Source organism: Lucilia cuprina, chromosome X, assembly GCF_022045245.1.
Source record: "Lucilia cuprina isolate Lc7/37 chromosome X, ASM2204524v1, whole genome shotgun sequence".
Lineage (NCBI taxonomy): Eukaryota > Metazoa > Arthropoda > Insecta > Diptera > Calliphoridae > Lucilia > Lucilia cuprina.
Window position 1 is genome coordinate 1,972,714 of NC_060949.1, and position 24,145 is coordinate 1,996,858.

The 24,145-nt window shown below is 29.0% G+C and overlaps 1 protein-coding gene across 1 annotated transcript in view; it reads left to right on the forward strand.

Annotated features, from left to right (window-relative positions):
• LOC111678283 (serine/threonine-protein kinase WNK1-like) overlaps positions 1–24,145 on the forward strand; it is a gene marked incomplete at its 3' end in the record, with an annotated part of 219,934 nt that overhangs the window by 19,223 nt on the left and 176,566 nt on the right. Inside the window, exons 2-3 of the mRNA XM_046950156.1 lie at positions 13,927–14,982; positions 16,875–17,047. Of these exons, the coding sequence (XP_046806112.1) occupies positions 14,038–14,982; positions 16,875–17,047 (1,118 nt within the window). The remainder of the gene's footprint in view (positions 1–13,926; positions 14,983–16,874; positions 17,048–24,145) is intronic.

Sequence of the window (24,145 nt, forward strand, 5' to 3'; positions counted from 1 at the left end):
TAGCGGTTTACAAATATGAAGCAAGCAAGCAAGTTTACAAATATTAAAGCGGAACTTAAAAAAATTCTAACGTTGTTATAAAATGTTTTACAAAAAAAGTATTTACATCATTTCTAACTCAAACAATACTCAGTATAACATATTTTATATATGTATCTATCTATGTTCCAAATTTAAATAAAATCAGCCCAGCCGTTTAGGCGTCATTTACGAAAAAAAAAAAAACAAACGAACAGAATTATAAAGATATTTACAAATTATATATTATATATAATTATATATTATATTAGGAGCACCACCAAGAACTTGGAAAAGTTTTGACGAGACAGTCAAAACGTCATCTGTGTGAAGGAAGAAATTAAAGGATAAGACAAATTTAAGAAGATGTTCCTCTCTACGCCTTGAAAAACAAATCGCTCAAGACAAATTAGTTACTTTTAAGAATCATAAAATTAAGATGAAGCTACAAAAAAACTAAGTAACAACTGAATTAAAAGAAACTACTTCGCATTTCATCTGCACTTACAGAGTCAATAAGCGTTAACCGCCATATTTTTTTTTGTTTTAATGAATTAAAACACAAAAAATAAATGTAAACTAAAATATAAAATTTTGCTAGTTCATTTTTTTAAATAGAAACCGCGCCATAAACTACAAACCGAAATCTTACTTTAAAAATGTATAAGGATATCCGTATTCCCCATAAAAGATCCGCTTCAGAAAATTACTTTTAACTTTAATTAATTAATTAATTAATTGACCCACGAAAAATAAACAAATTTTGTAGGAACCAAAATCTTTTTCCCAAATTTTATAATAATCTGTTTATAATTATCTTAGAGTTTGCGGTTAAGCAATGGGTCCATAAATTTAATAAAAATAATATGTTTTTACAAGTAAAAGACACTCAACGAATTTATTTAAACATTTATACAAATATATTTCTGTCTATTTATCTGTAATAATATAAATGAAAGGACCCATAAGTAGTGGGTTCTTTCAATTTTTCAAATATATTCTGAGTTGATCAGTTATGATATTTGAATTTGGTGATTCTTCTAAATAGAAAAATATTTTAATATTTGAATGTCCTTAATATGCTGAAACCTTAAAGATTACTGTTAGAAAACGCTTTAAAAACTATAAATTTGATTTATTACAACTTTATTTCTCTTCTCAGCCCCTTTCCTATTACGAAAAGATATTGTGACGATAAATACAGGCATACATAACACTATGCAACTGATACTCATTTATTGAGTAGCTACAGACTACTAGACTTCGTCTGTAGAACGTTATTTTTCTCAAATTTAAAATCATTAAATTCTCATTGCACCATTACCTAAAATTATTTAGATCTGATTGTAATAAGGAACATTGGTTAAAATGGTTCAAATTAAGGAAAAGTTTGACGTCGGATTTCGTGATACAAGATGGTAAATCATTTATGAATATTAAAAATAATATTGGACCCAAATGACTACCTTGAGAGACCCCGAATATAACTGGGATGGGTTTCGATGTACATCCTCTAAACGATGCACATTGATCTCTATTTGAGATATGAGGGATATAAGAGTTATTCCAAGTTTGTCTAATTTGAAAAGCAGTGGGTTATGATTCACCTTATCAAATGTTGAAACTTGGTGTGACAGTGTTTCTGTGATTATCTGCTCAAAAAGTTTAGGATAATTCGATAAAATATTTAGTGACTTATTTGACGTTTCGAATTAACGAATTCATAAGAAGATTTCGGATTGTTTTTGAAGTTTGTCTTTAATTTAACAATATAATCATTGTAACACTGGGTATTTGCCCAGCTACAAAATGATCAGAATATTGAGTATTTAGCGTAATTTGTAGATAAACCGGATTTTTTGTATATTTTATAGTGTTAGTTTTTTAAGTTTTTCAGAGTAGTGAGCTGCTTTGTGTTCCATGGTGGACCATTTGGAATTTATTGTATTTTCATTGGAATAGATAATTAAAAACATTTAAATAAGACGTTGTATCGATTTTATAAGGACTTTAGTTTTTGAACAAATGATTATTAAATTTGGGAAAATTAGCTTTTCTGAAGTCTAAGACTTTTTCTTCTTTTGGAACTAGTTTTGCCGGTAATTGCATATTAATAATTGAACTAATTTGAAGAGTAGGGTGATAAACATCTTCTGGAGTCGAAAGTGGATCTATGCATTGTATTTTAAATTCATCTAGACGATCAACAAATACAAAATCCAGTGTTTTTCTATATACATTTGGTTTGTTCTTTATTTGAAAAAACCGCCAATTCTGCAATGGAATCAAGGAAGTCAAAATTTGATTCTTATTGATGGACTTTAAAAATTTGAATCCGGAGTTTTAGACCAAATTACGTTAGGAATAATAATGTCATCGGGTTTGGATAAATTTACTACGAGCTTTATCATACGTTCATCACAAGAAATATTACAATTTCTACTTATACAGTCCATATCTGATATTATTCGATGCACACACCAGAAATTGTATTGGATTAAGAAGTATTGGCAATATTGTAGGTAATTAGTAAGGACACAAACCTAGGATTTGTTCTAAATAATGCATTTAGAACAGAGTGGCAATACCGTAAAGAAAACAAATAATAGTAACTTTGACATTTGTCAGATCGACAATTAAGGAAAAGGGAACAATGCAGATGAAAATCCAAAAACAAATTGTATGGATTAATACAACTTGAATGTTCTTATATTGTTGATGATCGAAGAAATAAAACAAATGAAAATAATACTTTATATGGAGATAATACAACACAACTTGATCATTCACTTGTATAGAATATTCAGAGGAATACTTAGCTTTTAGGCGTGTTATCTGGAGCTAAGTATTGTTAAATAAAATGTGATTAATAATTGTGATATATTTATGAATTTAATTCACATTTAAATACAAATGAAAAATCCCCTTTTAGTGCGACTTTTTCCGAAAAATCCCCTATTTGTTAGACTTTTCAAAAATTTTCAACGGTAACGCTGCCAACAGGATCTAAACAAAAACAAGTATGAATGTATAGTCGGGCATAGCCGACCATATGATACCCTACACCAGTCAGTATGTATGTTAAAAATGGGGATTATTTAAAAAAAAATAAACCATTTGATTTATTTTTTAACTTAATTTCGGAATATTTTTATTTTTTTTTTTTTGCAAAAAAAAGAGATTTTTTACAAGAGGGCTCAAAGGAGAATAGGGCAAAATATGGCCCTATCCTTATAAATGTTGGTAGGGGGAGTTCAGTCTACTTCAATAATATTTATGTAGAATTTAAAAGTGTCATTAGTGTGTGTAAGTGAATTTTGACCTTTAATTCATTTTCTGAAGGGGAGTTTGTATGGGGGCTAGGGTCAAATGAAGCCCGATCATTACAAAAATCGGTAGTTTCATTTAACGTTCTATAAAACTATGTTTTGTCGACTTTTGTTGACATAATAGATCATTTAAATTAATTATAAGCCCAAAGGCCCTTTTTTGGGGGTACGGATGTATGGGAGCTAATTGAAATAATAGACCGATTATAACCATTTTCAATAGGCTTCGTGTGTGCCAAATTTTATTCATGCGGCCTGTACCTTGAGCACAAGGTTTACATAGACAGCCAGACGGACGGACATAGACGGACTCAGAAAATTATTCTAAGCCGATTGCTATACTTTAAGGTAGGTATATGACAAATATTTTTTGTATGTTACAAACATCACCACAAACATCATCACCACAAACCTAATATACCCTCCCCACTAAAGTGGTGTAGAGTATAACAAAATACACAACATGAACAATGAACACAACCTACATACATATATACGAACGAAATAAAAACAAAATCAAAATACACAACTCAATGAAACCAACAGACATCCCCTGCAAGCAACTCAACTAACTTTTAATGCATTGCTAATTGTAGTCTCGTCTTGTCTATACCCGATCAAAATTACGTACATCAATGCCCATCATACCCGGTATGTCATACAATTTATATGCATATTTCATAATATTATACATTTCTAGTGTATAATTCAGATAATAACACTGTAAGTATGTCAAAAAGATACAGAAAAACGCCAAAATACCTAAACTTAATTTTGGGTCGTAGAATCTAGTGGTATCCTCCGGTGATATTTTATTTTTTAAATTTTGAAAAAAGTTTTCAAGCATAGACATACTATGTATAATGCATAATAACTAAATATGAATGCATAATGCATTCAAATGGATTCAAGTTTTATGTATTTTACTTTTCTATGCGTATGAGTTTTGTTTTTATACCCTTCACCTTCGTGAGAAGGGTATATATAAGTTTGTCATTCCGTTTGTAATTTCTATAATATAATTTTCCGACCCTATAAAGTATATATATTCTGGATCCTTATAGATAGCGGAGTCGATTAAGCCATGTCCGTCTGTCTGTTGAAATCAGTTTTTAGAGGACCCCAGATATAGGTGAGATCCGAATCTTCAATAATTCTGTTAGACATGCTTTCGAGAAGATCGCTATTTAAAATCAGCAAAATCGGTCGGTAGAAAAGCAACAACAACACTGTATATTAGAAAAAGATGTACACGTGTGTGTAGATGTATTTGGTATATATGGTATATATGTTACACTGTATATTGGTGTATATGTTACACTATGGTGAAGGGTATATATATTTTATATTTTATATATTTTAAATTTAAATAATCAAAAATAATCTCAGAAACAGCTTAAACTTTAAAATGCAATATCTCCCGATTTTGACCCAACTTTTCAATACGGGGTATGTCACTAGATTCTACGAGCGAAAATTAAGTTCACGTGTTTCGGCGTTTTTATACCCTTCACCTTCGTGAGAAGGGTATATATAAGTTTGTCATTCCGTTTGTAATTTCTATAATATAATTTTCCGACCCTATAAAGTATATATATTCTGGATCCTTATATATAGCGGAGTCGATTAAGCCATGTCCGTCTGTCTGTTGAAATCAGTTTTTAGAGGGCCCCAGATATCGGCGAGATCCGAATCTTCAATAATTCTATTATGCTTTCGAGAAGATCGCTTTTTAAAATCAGCAAAATCGGTCGGTAAATAACGGAGATATGAGCAAAAATCCGAGACAACCTCTGAAAATTTCTTCAAAAAATGTCAACAACAACACTGTATACAGAAAAAGATGTACACGTGTGTGTAGATGTATTTGGTTTAATTCCAAACATACAAAAAAATACATATCAAAAAAATATGACTTGCATTTTTTGTTAAAATAAAATAATTTTCCCTTTTGTTTTGCAAATATATTTTTAATGAATAGAAAAAAGTATTTAAAACGTTTTCAATTATATGAGAGTAGATTGTGAGTTATTGTACAATAATTTTTATGCGAATAATGTAAGTTTGAAATTTAAAACTAACGCAAATTTTTTGCAAGTGCTTTTTAAAACAAGTTTTTTTACGATAAACAAAAAAAGCTACGTCTCGTCAATGTTTACCAGCAATGAATACGAAAGTGTTGTTGTTTTACTCTTGCTTGTATACTGTTAAGAACAACAACAACGTATTTCTAGTGTTAAGCGCATATAAGTGTATAGAAAACACACTGTCTATATCTAAGCGCATTTACAAAAACAAAAGAGTACCAAGCGCATAGGGCTTGGGCACCCTTGGTTTGGATGCTGTTGACGTCATTGCGTTGTTATTTTTGTTTTTGTTTTTCTGTGTTTTTCGTTATGTATGTTTAGATGTCTGTTGGTTTAGACGCCTTGTGTATTTTGTTTTTTAATTCGTTTAGCGTTGTTGTTATTTTTGTTTAGCTTTTGATGTAATAATATAGTCGGCCAAAAATATAATAGATGTTTAAAATACACTATGGTGAAGGGTATATAAGATTCGGCACAGCCGAATATAGAACTCTTACTTGCTCTATGTCTTTTTGAAAGTTAAATTTGAACGTTCAGTGTAATTAAAACTAATTTAATAAAAGGTCTGTATATAAAAATAATAGTTTTTGATCATAAACGATTAAATTTTAGCATTTTTGTAAGTTTTCTCATTGTTTTCCTATTAACAAAAATATCATGTGCAAAAAACCTAAAGAAAAACGCCTAAAAGAATTAAAAGAATGGTTAATTTATTATAAAATAAATGTATCACATTTTATAAAAATTAGTATAAACATTTTTGAACATTGTTAAAAAATAAAGATGCAAGTAGTTGTATGGAAAAAACATGAAAAACATTTTTATAAAACCTAGCATAAAACTTTAATTTATAATTAATAGATTTTGTAAAACAAAATGTTTATTGTACCCTACACCACTTTAGTGGGAAGGGTCTGTGCTGATGTTTGTAATATACAAAAATATATGTCCTATACCCACCATAAAGCAGAGTATTGTTCTGAATACGAAGATTTTCGGCAGTTTACATGTATATAGCACGATCGCATACGAATTTATCAAGAAGAGCGTCAAAAATACAAATATTTTATTTAGTTGCTTGGCAGCATTCAACAAAGCAGGTTGATGTCACTTTGTTTCAGAAATTGCAAACGCAATTTGAAAAAACAAAAACACAATTTCAAAAACAAGAGCATAATTTACAAAAACAACATACAACATAATTTTCTAGAATGCATAACAATTAAAGTAAATAAGATCATTCTTAGTTGATACTTTTTTTGTACAATTTAATTTGAAATGTTCTTTCAATGTGAAGAAATTATCATTCTTATGTCCATTGATTATATTTTGTTTATAAATATGCTCAATTTATAGTAGTGCAATTTAATATGCAAAATTGAAAATAGCCAAATATTTTTTCATCTGCCTCTCTATACGTCGGTTTATGCCTTAAAGTATACCAATCTGTTTAGAATCGTTTTCTGACATATGTATTATATAAATATATTCACAAAACTTTAGTGGGCTTGGTACATATTTTTCATAACTTTCGTACGACTATACTTTCGTACTTGTTTTTTATGTACCTACGTGATTTTGTTATTAATTAATAGAATTAAATGCTGAATAGAATGAAATATAGCTAAAGTCAAGCCATAAACATTGATATATGAAATGTTACGATTGGCCTTAAAATGGCGGCGTAATAAATTAAAAACAAAAAAGGCGTAGGGGGTGATTGACTCAACTTTTTTTCGACCCATGACTTTGTAAAATTTTGACTTCAAGAAGTTATTACTCAGCGACCGGGAAAGATAATTGAACAAAACTTTTTAGATTTTATTTATTTAGGTGTATAAAATCGATTTGCATTAAAGAAATTGTTTTTGTTTTCGCAAGTAGGCAACTTTTTTGTCAAAAAAGATTCCTAAGTTATGGTCAAAAATTAAAATTTTAAAATTTAAACTTTAATATTTTTGTTTATATAAGAATAAAATTATTATAATCAGCATAATTTTACTTTATTAAATTATATACAAAATAAAAATTATTTCATCATAATCGGACCATATTTGTTAATTTTATATGGTCCACAAATATTTTACATTTAAATTTATGAATAAAGACACATGACTATGTTTTTGAAACTAAAATTGTTGTTTAGTTCAATTTTTTCCATAAAATACAAAAATATAACTATTTTTAATAATAAAATATAAAATTTATAATGAAACATAATTTTTGTCCGATAACTGGCATAAAATTTTTAAACATACCGTATTGATACACGAGGTAAAAATAGAAAATCTACTTTTAATATATCTAACTAATTTTTTAAATCATATAGATCTCGAGATATATCATTTCAAAAATGAAAAACATACCCGGGTATGTGGGTATTGACGTAACGTTTAACATTGCGGTGTCAATTGTCCGACTCTGCATAACTATTGAGCTAAAGTTGTCTATTCAAAGGTTAAATTAAAGTTAGCTAATTTTTATGTAGCTTAAAGTAAATTATCTTAATGTTAACTATAAGCTGGCTAATTTTCAAATAGCTTATAGTTATTTAAACGTTAACTTAACTGTTAGTAAATTGCAAATTAGTTACCTTTTTATAAAATTTATAATATTGAAACAATTTTATATTTTCTTTAATTTTTGTAAAACTATATCATTTATTTAATTTGAGTAAAATGTATAAAAACATTAAGTTTTAACGAAAAATAAAATATTCTTTATTGTCCCATTTTCATCACCTTCAGTTATCGTTTATCAAGTAGTATTTTTGTATGAGAACTCTCAATATATCTTAAAGTTCCAAAAGCGATCAAAGTCATCTAATGAAACATGTTGTGTAACCAAAATCTTTCTACCAAAAAATTAATAGACTTTTTTCGAGCATTGATCACTTACTTGTTTTTACTAAAATAGGACCAAAACCAAATTCTTAAAACAATTCAGGATTTAGTTAAAATAATATACTATTTACGAAATACATTAATAAATATTAGCAACATTTCCATATACTAATTTTACTTGAACAATAACACAAGTTATTAGTATTTGTACTCAAATTCAAGCAAATATATTATCTAGAACGGTTAAGTTATTTATTGTATTTTAGCTATAATAAACATCTACAATTTTTTAACAAATATATATTGAATATTGAAGTCGAAAATAAATTTTAACAAAGGATTGTTAGGAAAAAAATTTTACTTATTTTGTTCTGTGCATTTGGAAAATGAAAATGAGAGGATTGACCCGCAAAAATTTTATATTAAACGTAAAAAAATCGAAAGTTGTATGCATGGAAATAAATCAATTTTTTATCAGTGAGACATTTGAAAAAAGAACAATTAATGTATTTATTCTGTATACATTATTATTTTCATTGCTTCTTTAAAGTAATTTATAATTATTCGTAATAATACGTCCAAAAAGTCCCCTTTTATGGGTTCTCACTTCCAGACTCTACATACATACATGTTTATATGTTCAATATTATAGAAATTTCAAAAAAGTATGTTTTGTAGAACGAAAAAGTAATAAAAAAGTTCACGTATATATGTGTTCTCGCTTAATCCGGACTCTACAAACTTTATTTCATGTTTCTAGGTTCAATATTATAGAAAATTCAAAAAGTACCTTTTGTAGAATAAAAAAGTAGCAAAAAGTTCACTGTTATGGGTTCTCGCCTAATCCGGGCTCTAGATACTTAATTTTATTTTTCTAAGTTCAATATTATAGAAAATTCAAAAAGTACCTTTTGTAAAACGAAAAAGTACCAAAAAGTTCCCTTTTATGGGTTCTTAAAAATCCGATCTCTACACACTTAATTTCATGTTTTTAAGTTCAATATTATAGAAAATTCGAAAGGTACATTTTGTAGAATGAAAAAGTCCCAAAAGTCCCTTTTTCTAGGTTCTTACTAGAGGTCTGCACAAAGATATTTGTATATGCGTAGTACACATGCACTTGATCAGCAAATACTCTTATTCGCAGTGTCGCTTAAAAAGAGTACTCTTTTTTTTGAGTACAACAAAATCGTAGAGTAACTATTTGTTTTACTCAACTATGTTTGGTGCTTGCAAATACATGTACTCTTTTCTCTCTTATTCGAAAATACTAAGCACTTCATACCGAGTACACGTTCAGTCTTACAAAGAAAAATAACAGTTGTGCTGAATTTGAATAAGTTTTATTAGGGATGCCAAATGTAAATAGTTTTTATAATTCACGGTATTCTCTAATATAAAAAAAATCCCAAAAAATGTTCATTATTATGAAATAGCTAAAAAATTTATTATTGTTTCCTTATACAAATATGCTTTTTTAAAGAAATTTATATCTACATATGCATATAAAATACTCAAATTTTAATTCTGTAAATGTTTTACTTTTTGTAATATAAAAAATCCCAGTTTTTTAACAAAATGTTTAGGAATCGATGTTTTGATTTGGCATCTTGGTTTTATTAACGTTTCGATGTTAAAAGTAAAACAGACAATTGTGTAGTAAATTTACTTAAAATTATAATACATCTTTTTATTCTTACAGTATAAAATAAAAATAATACAAAATATTTCCCAACTCTTCTTGTTCTTTTGACATCAAATTTGGCATTGTTTGATCAGTAGAAATATTTTAAAATATTTTTTGAAAAATGTACTTTTTTAATACCTTGAAGTCCTTTAAAAAGGACACAGGATCACGAAATGAAAAAATAAATATTAGTTTATGTCCATTCAATTTGTAGTTTCAGACGTATATCATCCGGTTCATGTCTAACGAAGAGAATATACATTGTTTTTTTTTTGTTCTTATCAACCAACATAATATTATACAAATAAATAATATTATTGTATAAATCTACTAAAATATAAAATATAGGACTTTGCTTGTACTGCCAGACAAAGGCGGTAATATTCCGAACAATGCTGTATATAATTAATTCTGTAATAAAAACTTTAAATACAAGTTAAATCTAAGTAGTAAAATAATGTACATTTTGAATATTTTCTTTAACTGAAATGTTGATATTTTTAGCTTAATAAAAAATATATTAAATTAAAAAAGTATTTTTTATAAACCGCGAAAAAAAACACTATTTAATTACCTCACTTTAAAAGTTATTGAAAATAAATTTCTTCTATTTACAACAAGTAGTTAATGCATTTATTTTAAATATGAATAATATTGAAAATCATCACAAAACCAGCATCATATTATAAGCAAATACTCGTGGTACAACGTGAAGTGTACATACACGTGCAGTAAAAAAGTTATTCGAGGCCTCTAGTTCTTACCTAGTCAAGACCCTACATGCTCAATTTCATGTATAGAAAATTTTATTATTATTATTATAGAAAAAAGTACCTATTGTAGAACGAAAAAGTACCAAAAAGTCTCCTTTTATGTGTTCTGACTTAATTCGGGCTCTACATACTTAATTTCATGTGTCTAGGTTTAATTTTATAGAAAATTTAAAAAGTACCTTTTGAAAAACGAAAAAGCATCAAAAAGATCCCTTTTATGGGTTCTCATCTAATTCCGAATCTACGTACCAAATTTCATGTCCTTGGTTCAATATTATAGAATATTTCAAAAGTACCTTTTGAAATTCTCACCTAATCAGACTCTACATAATTTCATATTTCTAGGTTCAACAGTAATAAAACTCGTATCACTCTTTTTGTAACACATCATGTTGAAGAGTATATACAAATCGGCACAGCCCAATATAGAACTTTTATTTGTTTTTCAGTTTAAATGGAATACTAACAAGGAAGAGTATTATATACCCGCCATCAAACCTCGTTTGACTCGAATGAAACTTTCTTATGTGGAATTCCATCTATATACTCGTATTTTTATGCCAGTTATAAGCGTTAAAGTAATTTTCTGAAGGGTCGATCCTCATAAAATTTGGTTCGTATGGAGGCTATTCGAAAACATAGACCGATATTGCCCATTTTCAATACCAAACAAACCTTATCTATAAGAAATACTAATGTGGAATTTCAACCCTCGAGCTCTTAGCATTCGGACACTATCGTGCTTTCAACAGACAGACATGGGTTGATCGTCTTAGAAAATTCTCATTTTTTATCACAACTGAGAACTGGTTCATGTTATCTCTTAAGAATAAAAACGTACATTTGATTTTTTTACCATAACTGAGGACAGGTTCACGTTCTAAAGAGATGAACAAAATCTTATAGTTCTATTAGAATAATTTCCAAAATCAGTTAAATTTTTTCCACACTTCCTAATTAAGTTCTGTTAGACATGTTAATGGCCTGGAATTTTTCAATAAATTTTTATTTTATATATTTTTGAAATACTTAAAAAATTTAAAATTTAAAAAAATTGGGTCTAGCAGACACCACGTCAATAAAATAGTTATAAAAAATCCACGTCGATCCCAGAGGGTTAAAGTAACATGAATTATGCATATAATATATATTTTGAAGAACAATATAAGCTTTGTTTTGAGTTCTTCTATTTCTATATGTGGAAAGGGGAATCGTTATGTGGGGTTTAGACTAGAATAAGGTTTCAACATCGACCTTTTGTGGTTAATCTACTGCAAACATGTCACTTATAACATAGTCACTAGTACACGATCGAACGTACGGGTTCGGAGTTCGGTAAAAAGTGAGGTTCCAATGTTCGAACGCCGAACTTTTTATAAAATGTTTATTTATCATAATTTTACAACATCAAAAAGTTTTAAAAATTCTAAATTTGTTTACAGAAGTTATCATACATCCTGACTGTACAATAAATTTCCGATATACATAGGTTCTGAACGCCTTTTTAACTGTTTCTCTTTTCGGCTGATTTGAAAAACTGTTAACCAGAAAGTGATTAAAAAGCTAAGAAAAGTGAAACCTTTAATTTGATATATCTAGTTTCGACTATAAATCTTTGATCTCATTTGTTACATTGAAATTTTCTAGGTCCTTATTCTCAAACGATCTAGACATGATAGAAAATTGTAATTTTACTGATTCGATAAAATTCATTTTGATTTCGATATATATTTAAAACGAAATTTTGATCACCTTGGATCATAATATGATCTTACAGAGAATTATATCATTGTCAATAAATCGCTTAAAAACTAAAAATAAAAGTATTAAGATATATGCATTTCACAAAAATGGTTTGTTATTAGAAATTTATCACTCTCTGGAATTCGGAATTAGTTGATAATTGACCTAATTGCTAATTAAAGTATATATACTCTGGGTCCTTACCAAATTCACCCAAAATGTTTTTCATTTTCCTAAGTTGTTTGGTATTGAAAATGAGCAAAATCGGTTCACACCGGGAAAAGTTATGAATCAAAATTTAAAACAACCTCGAAAAAAATAGGTTTTTACATATTCTGGTGTAATTTTCTCGGAAGCTATGCAAGATAATTCCATGAAAATCACCACACATTCTTTTCGACACAAGAACTTGATCATTGTTGAAAATTGTTAGAAGTACAAATTCTCAGAAAATAGGATATTTTGTTAATAACTTCCGTCACAATGTCGATATCTTCACAAAATTTTACAAATTAAAATCTTATGTCGATAGAATTCCAAGAAAAAATTTTCTGGATCAGCCCATAATTGGTCATAGCTCCCATACAAGGTCCCCTCCCGAAAATCACTTAAACGCGCATAATTAATTACTAAATTAAGATATCCATATAAAATTTGGTACAAGTATTGCTCTTACATACAGAAATATTGCTGTGAAATTTTTTTTCCGATTGGTCATAGCTCCCATACAAGGTCCCCTTCCGAAAATCACTTAAACGCGCATAATTAAGATATCCATTTAAAATTTGGTAATAATATTGCTCTTACATACACAAATATTGCTGTGAATTTTTTTCCGATTCGCTATAATTGGTCATAGCTCCCATACAAGGTCCCCTTCCGAAAATCACTTAAACGGGCATAATTAATTACTACTTATAATATCGATATACAATTTGGTGGAAGTATTGCACATATGCATATAAATATTGCAGTGGAAATGTTTTCCATAATTGCCCAAAGAATATCACTTTTATTACTCATAATAAAGAAGATGTAAACAATAATCCATGACAACTTCTGAAGATTGAATCAGAAATTGAGAAACTACAAACAACACACAAAATCATACGAACCCTTGCGTTCCTGTAGCTGCTTCCTATTAAATGGACCTTTTTGGTACATTATTGTTCTTCAAAAGATTCTTTTTTTTTCTTTAATATTGTCCTTAGAAACATGAAATTCAACTTTAAAAGGGACTTCTTGGTACTTCTTTTTGAATTGTTTATTAAATATTGAACCTAAAAACACGAAATTAATCATGTGTGAATTTTACTAATTATTTAGTAGTATTTTAAATTTTTTTTTTTTTAAATTTAAACCTCAAAATTAGGTTTTTCGTTCACTATTTCCTTTGCTCAAAATAATTGCCAAGTAATTATATCAATTTCTTTTTGTTTAATCCAGATATACTCCAGCAAAATAAAAAGACTTTCGAAAGATAATTCAAGCAGCACATCAGATAAAACCATTGTTGATAGTGAATTAAAGAGTTCAATAAAAAAAAAGAAATTCACAATGGATGATAAAAAGCTTAATCAAACACCAGTTGATAATATCAATGAGTCAACGCTTGACTCAAAAGAAAACACAGCCCAGAATAAATTAATTAGCCCTTCTACATCACAGAAAAACGTAGTGAACACAAATATAGAAACAAGTCCATGTACAGCAATACAAAGATTTAATCCTAATATGCGTTTCATACGTAAAAGTGTCGAGCAATCTGCTCGAAACGCAAACACAAACTATTTAGAGCTGGAAACTGAATTCCCTCGAGATTACGATGATAATATTGAAATGCTATCTCGCGAGGCGGAACATTTAGAAGAACAGTTCCGTACTCCAACTCGAACAAGTACAACAGATCTAGTTGGCCAACATAATTCTTCACTGGCCAGTGTTTCAGTATCCGTGGAGCCCCTTGTCGCTGTTCGACCAGATGTAAATCACAGTTCTATAGATGATTCATTACCAATAACTGATAATGAACCAAAATTGAAAGATAGCGTAGGAAACGTTAAACGTGTGGGATTTAAAGTGGAAGAGCATATACCGGAAAACAATGTTATGCCAAAAGGCATTACAAATATATCGCGATGTTTAGAACTAGGTGAAAAGGATTCATCTTCTAATGAACTTTTATCATCCGAAGAAAAATCTGAAACATTTATTGAAACATTTGGCAGAGATGCAGGACAATTAAAAGCAACTCAATCATGTACACTTATGCCGAAATCGTCTTTGACAGCTTTCGTCAGTGGCACTGCACTCTCATCATCAGCTAGCACCCCTGCAATAAGCAAGCCTTCAACTAAAGATGATGATGATGAGCCTGTTGCTATGTCCCCATGTGGTCGCTTCTTCAAATATGACAAAGAAGTTGGTCGTGGTAGTTTTAAAACCGTTTACAGAGGCTTGGATACACAGACAGGAGTTGCAGTAGCCTGGTGTGAATTATTGGTAAATTAAAATTTTATGAATGCCCCAATTATAGTTAACAACTCAACTTTTTTGTAGTTGATATTTTTTAATATTTGGTATTATTGTTAACAACTTATAATTTCAGGTTTAAATGTATTACAATTTGTATTTGAAAAACAACAAAAGCTGTTCTAAGTTACAACTTTTAACAAATTAGCATCCTTATTCTATAACTTAAATGTTCGTTCTGTTAAAGTTCTTAACATGAATTTTTAATTTTTAGTATTCTATAAACATTTTGTGTAAACTTTTATAATTTTTTAACATAAAAGTAAAAGTCTGTTAGTAAAGAAATGAAACGTCAATTTCAACGATAGGTTTTTTGTAGTTATATTAGGAGATTTTTGCAAATTAGAACATTAATGGCTAAATAAAGAAAAAAAGAGCGTAAAATTGGTTTTCTAAAGATGCAAGAGGAGTAGATGCAGATGAACTGCATCGACTAGAAGTGTGTACGTTTAGGTGTAAAAAAATATGTTTTTGGTACCTTTTATCACCGTTTATAACTTTTTAACTAATAAACAGCTGGACCGATTTTAATGATATTTTTACAAGGTCTTCATATCTCTGAAATTGCTATGGAAAAGTCATAAAATTGTGTATGAAAAATTTAATATCCATATAAATATTGAAGATCAGACTTATGAGAGCTCAAGCATTGCACGAACATTTTTAACATCAATGTGAACATTTTGGGCAATAATATTCTCAAAATCAAACGATATTAAAAAAATTATTAGTTTTTTACCGAATAGGTAAAAAAATAATAAACTAATTTTAAAAATTTTGACAAACAAGTTTTGTTACTGTATGAAATAAAATTGAAAAAATTTAAAATTTTGAACAAATTATTTTTTTAACTGTTTCAAATTAAAAAAAATGTACATCTGGTAAATTCCAATTGCTTATCAAATTTACAAAACAATTTTAAAACTGTTATTATTATGGAATAAAATTGTTCAATTCACAATCGATGTTGTAGCGTTATAGGCGTTGTATGTCAGCAGCTGCTGCAATAGTCATAACAATGTTGTTGGTATTTTCTATGCAAAAGCTCTATACAACTCATACGACAATTTTTCATATGTTTTTCGAATGTTGTGAGAGAATTTTAGTGTTGTCAATTGTTTATTTCAACATATAAACAAAAATTCAAACGATTTTAGCATAAAAAACGATAAAGTGGTAACACTGAAATCAAAAACAAACAGCTGTTTACAAATACAAAAAAACTAAAATTTTATTAAAAAAAGTTTATTTATTAGTTTAAAATGTGGAATAAAGAAAATAAAGATTTGAAAAATCAAAGAAATTAATTTGGTTTATTTCGCATTTTTAATTAATTTAATATTTTTTGATTTTTTTATCATTTGACATTGTTATGTGTATTTGTTTTGATTGTTTTTTTTTTTTTTTTTCATTGCGAACATAAACTTATGACTTGCTGCAAAGATCTGTTCACAATCACTGTTACTACACTTTAGTAATTACAATATACAACTTGATTGTGAATTGAACAAATATATTAATGTAAACACTTTTCTTTCTGTTCATTTAGAGAATCGAACGAAAAATTATAGAATAAGGGTATATATTTCAATTATTTAGAAGTAAAGTTATTTTTTTAATTGCCTAAAATTTCATTAATCTCGGATTTCGAACGAGTTAACAATAAAAATATGTTTAATACTTGTGTCATATATGAAAAACACAACATCAATAAAATGCCAACTGATATGAGTTGTAATACATAATACAAAAAGAGTTGAGTTGTTTTAAAGTTGAGTTGTTTCAATTTCAACTCAACCGTAATAGGGGCATAAAACTCTAGTTAAGAGTATGACTGAGCTTTTCTTATTTCTTTAATTAAGGACAAACAAGTGAAAAAGAGTGAACGTAAACGTTTTCGAGAAGAAGCGGATATGCTTAAAAACTTGCAGCATCCTAATATTGTACGATTCTATACTTATTGGGAATTTACTGTATCTCGTAGAAAAAATATAGTTCTAGTCACCGAATTAATGCTCTCTGGAACCCTAAAATCGTAAGAATTTAACTCATTTTAAAATAATTATTTTTTTAATATATTATTTTAAGCCTACCCTCATCGAAATATACATAAAAGAAGTACAAACCTATAAATTATATGATTTAGCTATATCTATTCGTCTGTCTGGTGCCAACCGAAGAGTTGGAGCGTAAATATTTTATGTTGACCGCATATATTTAAATTTTAGTCAAAACCACTACATGTAGGATTCTTAACATAAAATATTGAAACAGAGTTTTTACTTCTTTTACTTATATTCTTTTTTTTTAATTTGTAAATATTGTATGAAAAATTTTAAAAATATTTTATTTGACAATAGGGCTTTTCAGCTATATCCTTTTTACGATTTACAAGCTTAATGAAGTTAAACAAGTAAGAGTTCTATATTCGGCTGTGCCGAATCTTATATACCCTTCACCATGATGTGTTTAAAGCCTTTTGTACCTTTTGAAGAACGAAAAAGTACCAAAAAGTCCCCATCTATGGGTCCTCAGTTAATCCGGGCCATACAAACTTAATTACATGTTCCTAGGTTCAATATTGTAGAAATTGTAAAAAGTACCTTTTGAAGAACGAAAAAGTACCAAGAAGTCCCCTTTTACTGGTTCTCACTTAATCCGGGATATACGAACTTAATAACATGTTTCTAGGTTCAATATTATAGAAATTTCAAAAAGTACCTTTTGAAGAATGAAAAAGTACCAAAAAGTACCCTTTCATGGGTCCTCACTTAATCCTGGCCATACATACTTAATTACATGTTTCTTGGTTTAATATCGTAGAAATTGCAAAAAGTACCTTTTGAAAAACGAAAAAGTACCAATAAGTCCCCTTTTATGGGTCCTTACTTAATCCGGGCCATACATACATAATTACATGTTTCTAGGTTTAATATCGTAGAAATTGCAAAAAGTACCTTTTGAAAAACGAAAAAGTACCAAAAAGTCCCCTTGTATGGGTCCTCACTTAATCCGGGCCATACATACTTAATTACATGTTTCTAGGTTCAATATTGTAGAAATTGCAAAAAGTACCTTTTGAAGAACGAAAAAGTACCAAAAAGTCCCCTTTTATGGGTCCTCACTTAATCCGGGCCATGCATACTTAATTTCATGTTTCTAGGTTCAATATTATATAAATTTCAAAAAATACCTTTTAAAGAACGAACACGTACCAGAAAGTCCCCTTTTATAGGTTCTCACTTAATCCAGGCTCTACATACTTAATTTCATATTTCTAGCCAATAACAAAACATTAGTGCTGCTCTCGCTCTGCTACTCTTGCTCTGCTGCTCTAGCTTTGCTTTGCTTTTATAAACAAATTACAATAACAATATTTACCGTATTGTTATGTATTTTGTTTTTTGCAGTTTCTGTCTGAGCATGAATAAAAAATCTAAATTTTATATGAAATTTTCAGAGGTTGTCTCGGTTTTTTCTCATATCTCCGTTATTTATGGACCGATTTTGCTGATTTTAAATAGCGTTCTTGCCGGTCGTATGTCTGATAGAATTATGGAATATTCGGATCTCGCAGATATCTGGGGTCTTCTAAAAACTGATTTCAACAAACATACAGACAGACAGACAGACAGACAGACAGACAGACGGACATGGCTTAATCATCTCCGCTACCTATAAGGATCCAGAATATATATACTTTATAGGGTCGGAAAATTATATTATAGAAATTACAAACGGAATGACAAACTTATATATACCCTTCTCACGAAGGTGAAGGGTATAAAAAGTACCAAAAAGTCCCCTTTTATGGGTCCTCACTTAATCCGGGCCATACATACTTAATTACATGTTTCTAGGTTCAATATTGTAGAAATTGCAAAAAGTACCTTTTGAACAACGAAAAAGTCCCCTTTTATGGGTCCTCACTTAATCCGGGCCATACATACTTAATTACATGTTTCTAGGTTCAATATTGTAGAAATTGCAAAAAGTACCTTTTGAAGAACGAAAAAGTACCAAAAAGTCCCCTTTTATGGATCCTCACTTAATCCGGGCCATACAAACTTAATTACATGTTCCTAGGTTCAATATTGTAGAAATTGTAAAAAGTACCTTTTGAAGAACGAAAAAGTACCAAAAAGTCCCCTTGTATGGGTCCTCACTTAATCCGGGCCATACATACTTAATTACATGTTTCTAGGTTCAATATTGTAGAAATTGCAAAAAGTACCTTTTGAAGAACGAAAAAGTACCAAAAAGTCCCCTTTTATGGGTCCTTACTTAATCCGGGCCATACATATATAATTACATGTTTCTAGGTTTAATATCGTAGAAATTGCAAAAAGTACCTTTTGAAAAACGAAAAAGTACCAAAAACTCCCCTTGTTTGGGTCCTCACTTAATCCGGGCCATGCATACTTAATTTCATGTTTCTAGGTTCAATATAGAAATTATATATAGAAATTTCAAAAAATACCTTTTAAAGAACGAAAACGTACCAGAAAGTCCCCTTTTATAGGTTCTCACTTAATCCAGGCTCTACATACTTAATTTCATATTTCTAGCCAATAACAAAACATTAGTGCTGCTCTCGCTCTGCTACTCTTGTTCTGCTGCTCTAGCTCTGCTTTGCTTTTATAAACAAATTACAATAACAATATTTACCGTATTGTTATGTATTTTGTTTTTTGCAGTTTCTGTCTGAGCATGAATAAAAAATCTAAATTTTATATGAAATTTTCAGAGGTTGTCTCGGTTTTTTGCTCATATCTCCGTTATTTATGGACCGATTTTGCTGATTTTAAATAGCGTTCTTGCCGGTCGTATGTCTGATAGAATTATGGAAGATTCGGATCTCGCAGATATCTGGGGTCTTCTAAATACTGATTTCAACAAACATACAGACAGACAGACAGACAGACAGACAGACAGACGGACAGACAGACAGACGGACATGGCTTAATCATCTCTGCTACCTATAAGGATCCAGAATATATATACTTTATAGGGTCGGAAAATTATATTATAGAAATTACAAACGGAATGACAAACTTATATATACCCTTCTCACGAAGGTGAAGGGTATAAAAATGGATCTATCCATTAAAGGAGTATTTCTTTGGGCTATTTTCATTATTAGTCCTAAAAATAATGATGTAATATTTCTTATAAATTAAAAACAATTAAAAAATACAATAAAATTTGTTATCAATTAGATTTAAATTTTAATAAAAAATGGCCGTTTCTAATTAGTTGTCGCTATTTCTTTGATTTGTCTATGGGCGATTTTCACCAAATTCAAAATTGAAAAGGACATTAGAAATGTTCCACAGCAAATTATACATCGATTTATAAAATATATGTTTTTGGTACTAAAAATATTTATGTAATATTTACGTAATATTTTTTTATAGTTTTATGCAAATTACGTCAAGCAGTAATATAAGGGGGCCGTTTCCAATTAGCTAACTACAGCTACTGAATGTATGTTTCTTTGAAGTCTATAGCCGCCTTTGTTTCTAATAGAACTATATTCTTCTGATTGTGCATGAAGGACTTTCATATTCATCTAAACATTTTGGAAACAAGCGGACTTCCATCAGATTGGTGGAGGTGGCTTGGAAAAATTTGTATATGTAAGAAACTATAGAAGCTGGAATCTTCAAATTTTACATGAAGAACTTTGATTACATGAAACATTTAGGCAAAAATGGGAAGAATTTTTTGTAGCTTACACTAAAATCTTTATTAGCAATTGAAAAAACGCTGGTAATTTGGGTATTTAAATTCTTTTTCATGAGTCGATATTTTTTGGGGTGGTTTAAAACTTTCTTCCAAGTGTCTTATATTTCTTCAGAAATGTTCCACCGATAGATGTTTTATAGCTTCAAGATCCTGTCTGATATGTATTACCTATGTCCTATCAGTCTGGAGTGTTATTTGCCATATTTGACATATTTGACATATTGATTGGTTCTGTGATTTCATTTTTGGTATTGTTTATGACTTCTACATATTATTTTCTATTTTTTAACCTGTTTTGCTTCTTTGAATTACATTTGATTGATTGCAAATTATGTAGGAATTTATTTATGATCAATGCAGTACAATTTAATTGTCCTATCGTTATTTTATATAGTAAATTATCATTTTAAATAATTTAGTTTTAATTTTTTTATATAAATTTGAATTCTGTGTTGGAAGAATTATTGTAAAGTAGAAATTTGTAACCGCTTACGGCCTATAGGCTTGGTTATTAAATATTGTTAAACAAATAAATAAAACGCAATTATTTGCGTGGCATATCTCATATAAAATAAATTGTATATCTGTTAAAATCTTCATAATCGGTATTTTTTATTTTTATTGCAAAGCACACTTGGTATTGCTAGTTAAATTAATAAAATGGAGAAAATACCGCTAATAATCAATTTGCATTAAAACAATGCTGGAACTCCTGCAATATTTAAGAGTTTGTGGTCAAATAAATGTCGAATCATTTATTACTCATGTACAGTGTATTTTTCTTCAAATTAAATGAACTTTGATATGCATCCACTTGAGCTATGAGTAAGACTCTGGATTTTAGTACTTCGGTCATTATTTACCCAGTTTAAGCCATGATGAGACTATTTGATTCACAATGAGAATTCGGTTAAATCACTATGAACTCTTGTGGAAAATTATATAATTTAGGGGAAATTTAGTTAAGTACTATAAATTGGTATATAGTGATGATATAGGAATTCGGATCAATAAGTCCGTCAACCTTACGACATATAAGATACCAACATCTGCCATACTTCTTTACTTCTTTTCAATTAATTCAGGGGTAGGAATATGTGTTATTCTCAAATTATCCATATTTTAATATCACTAAAAGCTTAACATAAATGTGTGAATGTAATACCTTACTAGTGACGAAACTAAAGCATTACAAACAATTTTAATTGGTTGCGGTTTTAAATCAAATCGATTTCAAACCCGAGAAGCTTCTTAAAACAAATTTTGTGATCTGCAAAAGAATTTTTATTTGAACGTAAAATTCAGAAAACTAAAAACATTTTAAATGAAAAAGAATGCCCATAGCATTTTATTAAGTTACATTTGTATTAAAAACGCAAAAAATAATTATGTAATTTATTAGAATAAAATTAAATTCGATTTAATTTACACTAGCTTTGTGTACTCGGTTTTAAAACGAGGAAAATTATGAGAATTCGTTTTTTAACACTTTTTGCGACCCCTTGTCAAAATAAATCAAATTTGCGATTTCATTTTAGCTTCTAGCCTCTTTTTGTCCCTTTTTGAATAAAACTAATATGTACCCACCATCAAAAAAGATACTGATTCTTTTTGTCATTCCGCTTGTAGCTCATCTGAATATAGGTCATAGATTTACAAAAGTATATATATATTCTTGGTCTTTATCGAATTCTAAGACGATCTAGCCATGTCCGCCAGACTGTTGAAATGATGATAGAGACCGAAGGGAATAAGCTAGATGGTATTGAAAATGGGCAATATCGGTCCACGTTTTCGGATAGCCCCCATACAAGTGGTCCCTTGAAAAGCATCTTTAACAGTCATAACATGTTTAAAAATACAAATATAGCGACGAAATTCGACATAAGTAAGTTTTTTATGATCCAAAATCACTATGCATTATTTTGTGAGGATCGGTCCATAATTGACCCTACCACCCATATAAGGTCCCCTTCAGAAAATAACTTTAACGTTCATTATTACTATATAGATGAAATTCGACATAAGTAAGTTTCATACGAGTCAAAATCTATCTAAAAAATTTTATGAGGATCGGTCCATGATTGACCTACCCCCGATTATTGGCTTACAAATACAATTGTAGCGATGAAATTCGCACACAAATAAATTTAATATGAACCAAATTCTGTCTACCAAATTTTATGAGGATCGACCCATAATTGACCCTACTCCCCTATATAAGGTTTCCTTCAGAAAATTATTTTAACGCTTATAACTGGACTGAAAATAAGAATATATAGATGGAATTCGACATAAGTAAGTTTCATTCGATTCAAACGAGGTTTAATGGTGGGTATATAAGATTCGGCATAACCGAATTTAACACTCTTACTTGTTAGTAATTTGTATGAGAAACTCCATATCGATTCTGTTGAGTGTTTTCTTTCAGATCACAATATATTATCTTGTAAAATGAAAAGTAATGTAAGAATTGAAAAGTATATTGAAGTTTCGAAAACTTATTTGTTCAATTCACAATCAAGTGTATCTACTAAAGTGTAGTAACGGTGATTGTGAACAGATTTTTGTAGCAAGTCATACGTTTATGTTCACAATAAAAAAAACAATCAAAACAAACAATGTCAAAAGTAAAAAAAACAAAGAATATTAAACTAATTAAAAACGAGCACAATAAACCAAATTAATTTCTTTTTATTTAAAATTCTATTATATTCATTATTCGACATTTTAAACTAATAAATAAACAGTTTTTAATAAAATTTTATTTTTGTTTTGGTAAACAGCTGTTTGTTTGTAATTTCTGAGTTACCACTTTATCGTTTTTTATGCCAAAATCGATTGAATTTTTTATTTATATGCTGAAATTAACAATTGACAACACTGAATTTTCATACGACATTCGAAAAACATATGAAAAATTGTCGTAAGAGCTTTTGCATAGAAAATACCAATAACATTGTTATGACTATTGTAGCAGCTGCTTACATACAATGCTACAACATCGATTGTGAATTGATTAATTGTGATTATGACAAAACTAAAGATCAATTAAGAAATTTGTTGCCACGTCATTAAATGTGTATGTTTTGACAAATTCGTTAACATCTGAAATTGAATCAGCTGTTAATAACTCTACTGTAGTTACAAAGTTTAAAAAAACATTGCCTTTTGAACTAACTCCTTGGATAAACAAAAATCTTCAAGAGTTAATCTTATATAAACAGAAGTTGTTAAAAATAAGACGTAAATTGAAAAATATAGTTTATTTTTAAGATGTTTTAAAAAGAGTAAGTAAAATTATTAAGGTGGCTGTAAAAAATGTAAAAATAAATATTACACTGAAAATTTAAATAGAGCTGGAAATGATTTGAGAAAACGTTGG